Source organism: Aulonocara stuartgranti (assembly GCF_965226115.1).
Source record: "Aulonocara stuartgranti genome assembly, chromosome: 17".
NCBI classification, from domain to species: Eukaryota; Metazoa; Chordata; class Actinopteri; order Cichliformes; family Cichlidae; genus Aulonocara; species Aulonocara stuartgranti.
The window spans coordinates 17844039-17858938 of NC_138953.1; the positions used below are offsets into that span (position 1 = coordinate 17844039).

General features: G+C 37.3%; 1 protein-coding gene and 1 long non-coding RNA gene across 2 annotated transcripts in view; one reads left to right on the plus strand and one right to left on the minus strand.

Moving 5' to 3' along the window:
* The window catches only part of LOC309691790, a 301080-nt gene that overhangs the window by 272173 nt on the left and 14007 nt on the right, over window positions 1–14900 (plus strand). The window lies entirely within an intron of this gene.
* Window positions 1619–13641, minus strand: LOC309693048 (NLR family CARD domain-containing protein 3-like; the record flags this gene model as incomplete). Its single annotated transcript, XM_082512028.1, has 7 exons — window positions 1619–2260; window positions 3146–3319; window positions 5426–5599; window positions 6729–6929; window positions 7921–9703; window positions 9829–10061; window positions 13637–13641. The coding sequence occupies 7 exons, from the start codon at window positions 13639–13641 to the stop codon at window positions 2251–2253; spliced, it is 2580 nt and encodes an 859-aa protein (XP_082368154.1). The 3' UTR covers window positions 1619–2250.

Genomic DNA, 14900 nt, shown 5'->3' on the forward strand with positions numbered 1-14900 from the left:
TGTGTAACATTAATTGTCTCTGAACTTTTCTCACTCCACATGCTACTGCCATTCTTGTTCATAACCTTGTTACTTCTCAGATTGATTACCACAATTCACTCCTTTTCCATCCATAAGCTTCAACGTGTCCAGAACTCCACTGCCCGTATTATAACCAGGACCCCTTCTATTCACCATATCACCCCTGTCCTGCAGCAGCTTCAATGGGTCCCGGTCAAATATTGCATTAATTTTAAAATACTTTTGTATACATTTAAAGCTATTCATCAGCTCTCCCCTCTGATTTGATTCAGATCACCATCCCTTAGATCCTTTTCTTTGCTTTCTCTCTCTGTTCCCTCTCCCCGTCTTGCCGCTATGGGGAGCAGGGCTTTCAGCTGCTCTGCGCCTCGACTTTGGAATTCCCTACTTCCTGATATAAGAAATATCACTTGCTTTTCTCTCTTTAAGTCTAGACTCAAAACTCACCTGTTCAAAATAACTTATCCCACATAGCCTTCTCCATTCCGCTATTTTAAATCTATTTTATCCTTTGTGATTTTGTAAACCGCCTGCTTTTATGCTTGCTTTTTATTTCTCTGATGTGTACACTGTCCTTGTATGTTCTGAAAGGCACATTCAAATAAAATGTATTATTATTATTATTATTATTTTTATTATTATGAATAAACAGAGAGTATGCTTCAGATACAGCACATGATGATATGAAATAAGGCGTTATCTATTAGTTTTAATTAAATTGGCTTCACACAAACACCTCTGTGTGTTGTAACAGGCACAGGAATTGATACTCTACCGCAGAGAGATCATACACGTCACTACCAAGCACTTACACACACACACCTTCATACACCAAGTGACTTTTTGCACAATACTCAGTCTTTTGCACATTTCTATTGCACTGTTGTGTCTTGTATCTGCACTGTCTTGTGTCTATATTGTTCTCTTCTGTCTGGTGTTGAACTGTCTTTGTTTCGTTTTTTTTTTTTGTGCCATTTTTGCACATTGCAATTTATGTAGTTCTGTGTTGATTGTCTGTTATATGCCATATGTAGCACAACAGTCTTGGAGGAACGTTGTCTCGTTTCACTGTGTACTGTACCAGCACACATGTTTGGAATGACAATAAAGCTACTTGACTTGACTTGAACATTAGCTGATAAACTTGAGAACGGTCAGTAAAATGCATTCAGCTTTGTTGCTATGATTCTTTGGCTGAATGGGTTTAGGCATCTTGGCAGAAACTCTCCAAAAGAATATCATGGCTTTTAAATATAGCTTTGCAGGTCTCACTATAACATTGGTTGGTTTTCAACATACCAACAAGTATTTATAGAAAGTTTCACAACTGTGATAGAACAAGTTATTTGCGAGTTTAAATAAGTGTTATTCTTTTGATCTATGCTGGTGAAAATAGGCTGTGAGTTATTACAGGTGGAATTTAACCTTTTTTTGTTCTGTTGGTGCTTCCTGTTTGCAACAGGAAGAAAAGCTCCCACCTGATCCTGTCAAAATCAACTGATGTATTTATAGAGTAATATAATATTTAATGAAGGCATGTGATACTTTTATCTTTTCAGAGTCACAGGCAATCCAAGTACAAAAGGAGGGGTCTAAATTTGGTACTTCGTTTTTATTCTTACATTTTTGAGCCATCATAGCTTCAAGAGCAGACATCCATCTGAAGATTTCAGGGCTTAAAACAGATTTAAGCTTACAACTTTAAAATCGCAACAAAATTTATTTTACACTACAAGTGTAAAGACACAATTTGGCCTTTGGTTAACACAATTTTTCCCCTTATAATTACTTCTAAGTGTCAGTATCCTAGAATATATGGCAGTTTAAATAATCTGCATCAATTTAATTAATTTGATACAGAGGAGAAATAAACACTGGTATAATTTAAAGATTAAAATTTTGCATTTCAGTGTAAATTTTGGTTTTCAATTACTCAAACCCAGAGCTTTTGTGTCTCTATTGGAGCAGAAGGATTGGTGTCCCAATGTGTCGGCAAAAAGTATGTAAAAGACAGAGCAGTCCAGATCCACAAATGATGCTCTGATCCAGACGACACACAGGGATGATAGTGTACTGTGAATTGTTTCTGACAGTGGAACTGTTTGGGCAAAGGAGCGCACAGTAACATGCCCTGGCAGACTGTCTCTACATACAAGTTTCTGGAATCTCAGCTTCTCGGGATCATCAGAAAATAACTTATCCTCTCTCAGCATACACCCCATCTTACCATCACTTCCATCTGTAGAGAGAAGAAATAAATAATACCCAAGTCAGTGATTTAGCACATCCAGTATAAAAAGCGAGGCACTGGAACAGCTGTGTAACACAGTTGTCTTCCTCTCGTGCCCTATGTTAACATGTTGGAGTGAACCTGCTAATCCCGAAGCTCATACACTTCAGAGTCTCACTACAGAGACCTTTAGCATGAAGTCTGTTTCCACTGTAGATTTCACTCAATTCCACAGTGAAAATGAAATGCTGAATCCTGAAAGCTTCATTATTGCACAAGCACTTTGTCAGGTATTCACCCTTTGTTCTTTTTTTTACGTTCCATTTTTTCCATTTTTCACCACGCCAGGTGTTTAATCATAAACTTCTGTTTTGGCTGTAGGTCCTGGCCTGTATGGGACACCTTGTGGGTCTGGATCTGGACCGCGGTCCGCCTGTTAGTGACCTCTGTTTTATAAGGATGCTATATGTTTGTATCTTCTCTGTCCTGTTAGACCCATGTGGCAAAAATCAGCCTGGTTTAACGTTTTTTCTATTTGACTTAGGGCAGTTATGATATGGCATGTTTGGGTGAAGGAGAATCAGCCTCTGATACACCACATACCTATGAAACATCTCAGTAAAAGTAAGTCAAATTAAAAAAAATTAAGATTATGCTGTCATTTCTGTATGACACTGAAGTACAAAATGCTTCTAGTGGGTAGTGTCATGGTTGAAAGGGAACCTGAGCAGCACTTTATAGGCTAAATCATCATTTAATAGCTGCTCACTTCTGGCTTTCTCAGTGGTTGTGGTGTTTGAAGCACCCAGCTTACATAGACTGGGTTCTTCAAAGAAAGCAACCCTGAATTGAAACGGTACTGCTGAAAGCAATTGGACCGAAACCTCTACCTACTTCAGATCCTCCAGTCTGGAGTGTGGACACTTCACAAGATCAGACAGCTCTTTCATGGCTGAATCCTGCAGGTTGTTTTCCCTTAAGTCCAGATGTTTCAGATGGGACGGGTTGGACTTCAGAGCAGAGACCAAAGCAGCACAGCTGATTTCCGACAAACTGCAGTTACTCAAGCTGCATAAAGAATAAAAGAAGAAACTGTTGTCTTTCTGTCAGTGATCTGAAGAATCAATATCAATGTTTAAACAGTTTTGTGAAGTCAAACACTATTAAATATTAGTAAAGCATTAGCAAGTGCCTAATTCAGTTTTAAAGCATTACTTCTCCTTAATATGTCATTTATAAATACAGATATAAATGTTTACTTTTGATTAATAAGCTTATATATAATGTGTTGGCGTTATCATTTAGAAAGTCTCAATAACTGATTAACAAAGTACACACACACACACACACACACACACACACACACACACACACACACACACACACACACACACACACACACCATTAGAGTGCTCTAATGTGATGATATGGTAATATAGGGTCGTTAAGATACGATGGAGCCTGCTCATTCTTGCCCTTGTATGTGATGAGAACAATTTTAAATTTAGATTTAACAGGGAGTAAATGAAGAGAAGCCAATATAGGAATAATGTGCTTTCTCTTTAGAAAAGAATTTAAAAATGAAAATTAAAGTACCTTAAGACTCAAACAAGTCTAAGCTATGTCCACAACAGGAAAATGACATAGACAAAGCACAAAGAGATACAGAACATAGAAATATTTATTCTCAGCTGCAAACATTTGTGTGTGTGTGCATGCATCTAAATACTTTGTTAATCACTTATGATACCATGAACATGTTATATATAAGTTCATTAATCAAGAATAACATTTATGTTTTATGTGTTTATAAAATACATCCTAAGGAGAACTAATGCTTTATAAATGATGAGTTAAGCACTGAGATGTCTGCTGTTCCCGTCAGTGGCCTCATTTAATAATATTTGCTTGGAAATGTTGGAAATGTTTTAACCTGCTGAAGAAGTTTGTTACCATGCAAAATTACTGTTGGATCATTGAAACCTGTGTATTGGCCTGTTTTGTTCTTGCCACATTTGTATATTGGGAAATGTTTGATTTCATTCAATTCAATTTAATTCATTTTTTCCTTTGAAGAGTGGTCATTCCCTTAGTGATTGTATGGAGGCATGTGACACACGACACAGGAGCTCTGGTTTTACATTCCAACTTTTTTCACCTCCAAACATGAACTGAGCATATTGCGCCCAAACACAGCAGAATCCTTCCTCTCAGCTTGGGTGTAAGTGGAGTCCTCTAGTGGGTCACCACAATTGCATTTTATTTTCTTTACATTCCTTTTATTTTTCATTTAATGGCATATGGTGTTTTGGAAAATAGTAAACAATGACCAAAGGGAATAAAAATAATAATTGTAATCATTGTTGTTATTATTAGTAACAGTAGTGATGGCTCGTTCATCATGTTTAAATTGAAAAAGCAGTAAGGCTGTCATTTGTTCATATGCAAGGTCAGGGGGACTATTTTCCTAAAGAACAAACCAATTAAACTATGAAAATATTGATAAATTAAAGATTTGTGCATGAAACATTCGTATCCATGTTTGTTCACTGTGTGGCAGGGAGATTTAGGCCCCAATAAGCATGACTCCAGAGACAACAAGCAAACTCAAAAGACAGGTCAATTGCTGGAACTCATAGAAAACCAAAACCAAAACTAGAGACTAAAGGGACCCAACAGGAATACACAGCATGTGGGAGAATGAAAGAAGGATCTGAGGAAAACTGGGTGTTTAAATAAACACAAGACATAGTTAGCGAGAAAGGACACAGCTGGGGAAAATAAGACACAGGTGAACAGAATCTAAATGATGAGACAAGGGGAAGCAAAACTGAACACAAAGCACATGAGATGAGGGACTCACAAAATAAGACAAGAAATAAGAAAACACAGGAACAGAAAGAGAAAGACAGAAAGGGAAAACAAATATGAAGACAAAACTGACTTCACACCGAAGATGCTAAGGACAAAACACAAAGATAAAACTAGGAGAGATTACACACGAAAGGAAACTATTATAATCAAACAAGGAAATAAGAGCTAGAAACATGGAAAACAGAATTCAGAAGGAGAGGAAAATAATACTATACCCAAAAGACTAAACAATATACTCCTAGAATAGAAACAACTTCATATTAATCATAAATTCTAAGAGAATGCTAACAGGCAACTGACCTCAGCGTCTCCACTTTACAGTGTGGACTCTCCAAAAAAACACAAATGTGTTTCACTCCTAAATCCTGCACATCATTTTTGCTCAGGTCCAGATTTCTCAGATGGGATGGGTTGGACTTTAGAGCAGAGACCAGAGCAGCACATGCAGTCTCTGTCAACCTGCAGCACTTCAGTCTGAATAAAGAATAACAAAATTTCCTTAATCACAATATTTTGCAATAATTTGAGACAAATCACTTTTAGCACTAGGTAAAAGAGCCAGCAATAATAACTGAGTTACTGGGGGATGTGAAAGCTTTTAAAGTCGTATCTGGCATCAATCAGTGCCTCTTGTCACCAAAAAGCACTGATTGGGTGCCTCTCACTGCAGTGGAATAAATACACGTGTTCATAGCAGAAACCAGATATGCTCCAGGAGGAGGAGTTGGGACTCCCAGTGGTTGAGATCTGGCTAGTGGCTGCGCATTATGTGTGGCAATACCTGCAGCAGCTATATGATTGTTTTGAAAGTCTGAGGACCAGCAGTGTCAATATCTATAATCCTTTTTTCTAAGATCTACACAGTTAATGTGCACAGAGGCCCACTCTCTCCAAAATACAAAATCTGTGGGTCTCTCTCTCTCTGTTATTAAAAATAATTCTATAACCAGTACATGCAGTAGCAGCAGGATATAATTCACTACAAAAATAAAATAGACGGAATAAAAGTTTTCTCAGTAAAGGTCAATGTAAGTAGCTCATTCAACACAGTTCTACTATAAAACTACAGAAGAATAGTAGCAGCAAAAGTTTTACCAATATATATCTAATAAAATTGTTACTTGTGTTTAGTTCCTCTACAACGAAGGATTCAAGTACAGCAAAATATAAAGATTTGGCAAAGGTAAGAACAGTTTTAACTGACCAAAACATGTCAGTGATGCTTTAGAAATGCATTAAACAAGTTAGCGTCTACCTAAACACGACTGCACACTGTGACAAAGTGTTCTCCTTCTTTGGACTATTGCTTAACCTTGAAGGGCACTGAAACACTACACATATATAGGCTAATTTACACCATTGAGCCCTGCATTCAAAAGGTGACATAAATGTGACACTGTCTGTGAAGCTGGATTTAAGAGTGCTTAAATTTAAAGTGCTCGAAACATATTTAGCGCCATCTTCAGTCAGTACAGAATGTTACATCACTGGGTTGGTTAGTTGGTTGAGGCTAACAGACTTAGACTAATTTATGTTATAATGGGATTATTTAATAGTTCCAGCAACTTTAATATCCTAGAAAGAAAAGTTTAACTGAACAGACCTCAAAGTCTCCAGTCTACAGTGTGGACTCTCCAGACCAGCAAGCAATGGTTTCATTGCTGAATGCTGCAAAGAGTTGTTTCCACTCAAAATATGCAGGGGGGTGAAGCTCAGGTCCAGCTCTGTCAGATGGGAGGGGTTGGACATCAGAGCTGAGCCCAAAATTTCAAAGTGAGTCTCTGAGAGCCAAGCTTTACAAAGTCTGTGATGTAGAGGAGAAAACATGTTATTATAAAGAAGACACTTTAGATTACTCCCTAAATTTAATAAGAAGCAGTTTCTGTTTGGCATTTTGCTTTATGACACCAGTGGTTCAGCTAACCTGATCTGGCTGACATTAAACAATAGTTCGCCAGATGTTTCTTGGGCAGCCTCTCTTTCGCTTGCTTTGGGGGTTCCAGCCTGCTTTATGATGTTGGTTGGAGGTTTGCGTAGAGTGTGCCCTACCCAGCCTAGGAGAGAGATTTCCCATTCATTCCTAATCTGCATATGAATGGGATAAGCACTCACCCACTGCTTCAGCTTCAAATCCACAATTGAAACATTTAGAATCTGTTGTCGCGTGGTATAGGAATAAAACTAATAACTCAACAGTATCAGACCTGAACTTCATTAAATATAAACATAATGAAATATTTCAATGTGGATGACATATGACTGTGCTTACTTCCTTAAATAATGCTTCCCAGCATTATTTTTAACTTCTGAAAAATTTGTTCAGCACAAACACAATTAATAATTCAGTAGGGCTGAATATTTTTCAACATAATGTAATCAGAAAGATGTTGTTAGATCATGAACTACTGATCTCACATGATCAGTAGTTCATGGTGTCTCATATTGGTTCTTACAAGTTTTATAAAAATATTGCTCTTGAGCTGATTTTACTGAATAACTTTACTGATTTCATTTATATTACTGAAACCAAATAACTGCGACACTCAGTAACGGCTTCAAAAATTTTAAGCTACTGACAAAATGAAATAATTAGAATAATCTTTCATTATAAATAAATATTTTCACAGTTTTTGAATCAGCTCCAGATGTATGAGAAGATCAAACTGAAATGTAATGTATGGGAAGTAAGAAGAAAAGTGTAAAAGTATAAGAATAACATTGGGAATATTGTAGTGAGAATATCTGATAAACTATACAACTAATGTAAACTGATTTACAATCACATCTGGACTCACAGAGCCTTTCTGCTGTTTCTCACAGCTGGAATCAGTCTTAAATGTCCCTCCTTTGTTGTGTTGTACTTCTCCAGGTCCAACTCATCCAGAACCTCATCTGACATCTGCAGAATGTAGGCCAGAGCTGAGCAGTGAATCTCAGAGAGGTTCTCTGATCTGTTCTCAGACTTCAGGAACTTTTGGATTTCTTGATATACTAAGACGTCGTTCATCTCTATCAGACAGTGGAAGATGTTGATGCTTCTGTCAGGAGAAACATTAAGTATGTTCATCTTCTTCAAGTTAATGATGATTAGCTCAATGTGTTCTGGAATATTGTCTGTCTGACCCATTAGGCCTTTTAAAAGTTGTTGGTTGGACTCCAAACACAGGCCATGAAGGAAGCGAACAAACAGGTCCAGGTGGCCAGTTTCACTTTTAAGAGATTTCTCCATGATTCTATTCAAAAAGACATCCAAAGATGAGATGTCTTTTTCCTGGAAGTCCTGCAGCACCTCTGTCTTTTTGTTGTTGTAACAGTGGAACATGTAGACAGCAGCCAGAAACTCCTGGATGCTGAGATGAACAAAGCAGTAGACTGGTTTCTGGAAGATCACACACTCTCTTTTGAAGATCTCTGTACAAACTCCTGAGTACACTGAGGCCTCTGTGACACTCAGACCACACTGCTCCAAGTCTTCTTGGTAGTACAGGATGTTTCCTTTCTCCATTTGTTCAAAGGCCAGCCTCCCGAGCTTCAGGAGAACATCCCTGTCAGCCTCCATCAGCTCCTGTGGACTTGTCTCACGTCCCTCGAGGTACTTGTTCTTCTTCCTCTTTGTCTGGACCAGCAGGAAATGTGAGTACATGTCAGTCAGGGTCTTGGGCAGCTCTCCTCTCTGCTCTGTAGTCAACATGTGCTCCAGAACTGCAGCAGTGATCCAGCAGAAGACTGGGATTGTACACATAATGTGGAGGCTCCTGGATGTCTTCATGTGGGAGATGATTCTGCTGGACAGCTCTTCATCATTGAATCTCCTTCTGAAGTACTCCTCCTTCTGGGTGTCAGTGAAGCCTCGTACTTCTGTCATCCTGTCAATATAATCAGGAGGGATCTGATTGGCTGCTGCAGGTCGAGAAGTTATCCATATGAGAGCAGAGGGAAGCAGATTCCCCTCGATGAGATTTGTCAGCAGGAAACTGACTGATGACTGCTGTGTGACATTAGACACAAGCTTTCTGTTGATGAAATCCAATGAAAGTCTGGTTTCATCCAGGCCGTCAAATATGAACAAAAGTTTACAGACAGCGAGCTTCTCTGCTGTGACCTTCTGTAATGCTGGATGAAAAATATGGAGCAGCTCTAGAAGACTGTACTGCTCATCTCTGATCAGGTTCAGCTCCCTGAATGAAAGCAGAATCACCACACTGATGTCTTGGTTCTCCAAACCCTCTGACCAGTCCAGAGTGAACTTCTGCACTAAGAAGGTTTTTCCAATGCCAGCTACGCCATTTGTCAGAACCACTCTAATTGGTCTCTGTTGGTCACATACGGCTTCAAAAATGTCTTGGCATCTGATTGGAGTGTCATCAAGAGTCTTCTTTTTGGAAGCTATCTCCAGCTGCCTCTCCTCATGTTGGTTATGAATCTCTTCACACTGTCCCTTTGTGATGTAGAGCTCAGTGTAGATGTTGTTGAGAAGAATTCCATTTCGTTTTTCATCAGTTCCTTCACTCACATGTTCATATCTCCTCTTCAAACTGATCTTATGTTCATCTAAAACCTCCTGCAAACCTGCAATTGCTGGAAAAAAGAAAAAAAAAACTGTGAAACTAAAGAACATAAAAATATCTCTAATACTTAAACAAATCAACAAGAAATCCAGCTTTCAGAAATTAGTCCAACAGCACACAGAGGTTCAGACTTACTTTGTTCACAGCTACTCTGACTGGTAGTCTGGAGTCGAGCTCTGATACTGGATTTTTCTCCACAATGGGGACAGGGGGAGTCTCCCGATGAAGCAGCCTGGTCCCAGTATGAGGTGAAGCACTGTCTGCAGAACCAGTGTCCACAGCTGGTAGAGACTGGATTCTTCAGGACATCCTGACACAAAACACAGCAGCACAGCTGCTCCTCCACACAAGCATGACTTCCCTTCTCTCTGTGAATGACAATGAAAATTTATTTTGACCAATACAAACCACTGGCATAAAAGAAATACTAAGGTTTAAAACCAGCACTGGCTTCTAGAAAAAAAAAAAACTTTGGCATGTTTATAGTTCTGAGCACCTAGTAGTCTCTCCTTCAGCATCTTTTATTTCTGGTCTATTTTGACTCCAAACAAAATTACTTTATTGTATTTTATTTTCTTGAAATCATTTTTGTACCAAAAAAATAAATTCCAGAATCTGAGAAGGCTTAACATCTTAAAGATTTTAAACTGTAACCAGTAACACCACTGTTTCATGGGATTATTAATTGAAAATTTCTGTCAGGGTTATTGATGTGGCAGGCAGGATGTGGACCCAAGTGTAGGACTCAAGGCACACATGGGGATAAACTCAAAGAGGCTGCTTTATTTGCTGTAAACATCCAAGCGACAAAAATACAAAACTTAACCTAAATGGGAAACAAAAACTAGGGAGCTTGAAAAACACTAAACAGAGAAATTTGGAGCCAGGAGTTAACTAGAATGATTAACACAGGAGTAAAACAGAGAAACATACAACAACGAACAGAGCAAAACACAAGGCCTAAATAAAACAAGGTCAAAATGAGGGAATGGGAAACAGGAGGGAAATACAGCTGGGCTAATCTTACATAACAAGTTACGGAGGAAGAAAAACTGAATACACTGAACACAGGACAAGGAACTATCAAAATAAAAAGAGAAACACACAGACCAAAACTCAGACTTAAGACCGAAGCTTAACAAAGTGACTGGGGAGACAGGGAATACAGAGACAAGAGTGACTAGATGAAACACTGGACAAAGGAAAGGCACAGAGTAGACACAGGAACAGAGACTATGCACAGGTGAGATAAACACTAAGGGACGGAAAACCAAAATCATGAATAACAATAATCAAAGAATACTAAACCAAAAATACAAACACTGGGTCACCAGACCCAGGATTGGGACAGTTACACCTGACAATTTCTGAATTTATCGAATCGACCATCATCTGTCCACTAATAGTTGCCCTTCATGAAAACATTGGAATTTCTTTTTGAGTGTTTGAAGCTAAAATTAAGCGTTACAATGACCATCACCGGTGCAGCTGACAGTTATCAAGTGGTGGGTATATCACTATTCACTAACTTTTTTTTTTTCTTTTAAAGCGTGTGTATGGGAGAAATTTTAATATTGTATGCCTGGAGTAGATTTTAGTAGTTTTTGCTGTATGACTGTGAGCATTGAACCTAGTCCTATTATTCTTTCGTGATTTTTTATTTTCTTGTTTTGTTTTTATTTTTGTGTTTTTTTTCACGCTACTTTTGTTTTACAGCACCTTGGGCGTATTTTCAAACTTTTGCCGCCTTTTGGTGAGTTTGTTTAAACACATAATTATATTTCATAATTATATTTCCTCAAGGTTAAACTCTTCTGGATGTCATTGTCTCAAATTTAATCATAACTCCTCTGACCACCACACCACAAGTGAGACATTTCTTCTTTTGCATGTTACCGGTTTTGGGCACTGACCTGTAACTCTGTCAGGGTTGGTTTTATGGGGCTGAATCCTGTTATTCTGGCACCGGGAACACACTGTGGCACAGTGTTTAGGACTGTTGCCTCACAGCAAGAACTGTGTTCAATTCCACCATCAGGCTGGGATGTATGGAGTTTGCATGCTCTCCCAAAGACATACAGTTCGTCTTGTTTTCATGATAGAGCTTTAACCTAAATGTGTAGAGACCAATAATATAATTACACAGCTAAATTGGAATTTCCGAAAGAAACAGGAACCTAAACGCATCATGAGAACCATGGAGACTCAACCCAGCCTGCTGCTCGTGTCCGCGGCGGGAGGGCGCAGATAGTTGTGTTTTTTCGTCACCAAAAACGGCTTTAAAATCACATTTAAATGAGAAACTGAAGCATGAACTTAAACCGATACGATAGCGGAGAACTTGCTCTTTACAAAGAAGCATTGTAGACGTTTACTGTTCATCTACAGTTTGCTTGAGGCGGACTTAAACCTCTCTTCGACGCACTGCTCCGTCTCTTTGCCCTGCAATTTCTTATTGTAAATGCTTTAAAAATACACAAACACCACAAACAATGAGGTTAAACAGCGAGATAACATGTTTCTGCAGACATCTCATGCATAAACACCTAGTTTCTGCGGACATGTTTTCATTAGCCCGAGGTTTTCTCAGTGTCTGCAAACACACTAGGGCTGATGGAAGAAACTGTCCAGGCACGAAGTCCCACAGCGTTTTCCTAAATTTAGTTAGTTTAACTTCTTAGTTACTGATTCAGATATTCCTGTATTATAAATATTACTATGTGAAATAGAAAGAAAGCTATGACTTCAACTAGTTGTTTTAAACTAAGATCTACGTTGCTTTAATAAACTGCATCCTTGTTCACTGACCTTTATCGAACATTAGTTGAATGAAAATAATAATTATTCAACTTACCTTCACTGTTTCAGTACTTAAAATAAAAATATTTAACAATTAAACATGTGAGCTACAGCTATAAACATGTTAGTATGAAATATAGGTTAGACACGCCCATTATAAAAGGGCTCAATACTTCGAATGTTAGTACAATACTTGAGCGGGGTTTTGAAGCACAAAAAACTGCACCTAATAAAATCTGATGCAGTATGATTGAACAGGCCTGAAGTAAATCTACCTTATACAGGTTTTTTGTTTTCTGCTGGACAACATACAAAAAGGCACATTATAAACACCCCTGGCCTTGCTTTCACGGATATAACAGAAAAAGAATGTCATAAATTTTCGATTAAATATTTTAATAATAACTATTTGTTTAAAGTTTCTCAGGGTCACATATTTTAGAATACGAAACATGGAAGCAGTTCAGGGACCTGGAAGGCCGGTGACTTTCACCCGTTTAGAAAAGAGAAATGCTCTCTCCCCTCTCTCTGTAACCTAGTTGACAATTTTAGGTATATGTAATACAATATATACATAATGGTCACTTTTTAAACTATGCATATTATTAGAGCCACTAGATATGGCTATTGTTCAGCATAGGCTCTATAGCTAAAACCTTGGGATTGGCAAGTTTTGAATTATTTGAACTTGTAGTCAAAGATAATGCTGTTTTTCCAGTTTCAAGTCAGACCCCTGCCCTGCTAATTAAGTACCTGTTAGCTGATAAAGTGAAAATGTATAGCTAACTTTTCTTTTTCAGCTTACTAAGATTAGCTAGATAGCTGTACAGTAGTAGTAGCACTGCGTAATTCTGGCTTGGATAGTGTGTAATATGGCCTGCCGATGGCTAATAATATATCTATATATATATATATATATATATATATATATATATATATATATCTCTATCTATATCTCTATCTCTATCTATCTATATCTATTTAAATATATATATATATATATATATATATATATATATATATATATATATATATAATTTGTAATTAGTTTAATAATTATGCAGAATTTTATCACTCAAATTGTCATAATTTAAAACATTTATATATTTGTGTCAGGTAAGGGGTAATAGATCAATAGCTTTACTCCATGAGGACTGATTGTGCTTTTATGTTACTCCTAAAGGCCAATTCTGAAACAGAAAAACAGCATTTAGACAGTTTTTGAACTAAAATTAACAAGAGGAAAGAAAGCAAAGGTTTGGGTCTAATCCCCAAAACAAATAAAGTCCCCATATGCACTGAATTCCTTGCTCATATTTATCTTCATTACCACTACAACCATCTTAGGCTTTTTCATTCCACACAAAACAGGAAGTGTGATTTTTTTTTTTCCTGTAATTTTTACAAACCTACAGAAGATGGTTACCTAAAGAGAGTAGCTCAGTCCTGGATAGTCCCCTAGATAGATCCCACAGAGAAGGCAGTTGTTGGCTAAGCTAATGTCGATTATGGACAACACCTGCTATTCGCTGCATGAGACTGTGGAGGACCTGAGTCCTTCAACAGCAGGACGGAGTGCTATTGCAGGTCGTTATCTTTAGCAGTCAAACTGTACAATATCCAAACAGGATAAACACTGTCTAAAAATACATGTTCATCACTTCCACTGTTTGCTCTGTAGATAATCAAATATTATTGTTAACAATTATAATTCTACTCAACATTTTAACCATTTGTATATAGCATATTATTGTGGAATTTAAAAAAATTCTAATGATTTTATTAATCTATTTTTTCTTTCTACTTTTATTTTTCCAACATATAGTTTCACTATTCTTCCTTTGTAAAAACATATCCGACGGAGATCTCTTCCTGTTGTACCATTGTGGGATTAAATAAAGTTTAATGATGTAATCTAATTTTAAACTGATGAAATGACCAATACACGAATTCAAAGTAACTTAATTATAAACGTATTGTAGAAATGAGTAGAAATGTATATTTAATTGTATTGTTTAACAAGAAAATGTCAGTTTAAAACATTTAAAAAATCCAACTAAAATCAGTAACTAAATATAAACTTTTACTTTATTTTCAGTATTTTTCAGTATTTAAGTTTGGCTGAGCATTTCTAACTTTGAACCACCAATACTGACTCAAATTGCTGAGTTCAAACTCAGAGAAGGTACCCACACCCACAAGAGGCTTAATATTCAAATGAACTAACTGCTTGACAACCATGAGTCATTATTCAAAGCAAATCAAGAAAATATATATATATGTATATATATACACAAACACACAACACTAGAGTCAAGCAGTGAAAGTACTGAAACACTTAATTTTAGGAGTTCCAGCTTACAGCCACTGACATTTGGCCAAAAAGCAGCTATGGTTAAGGAAGTGGA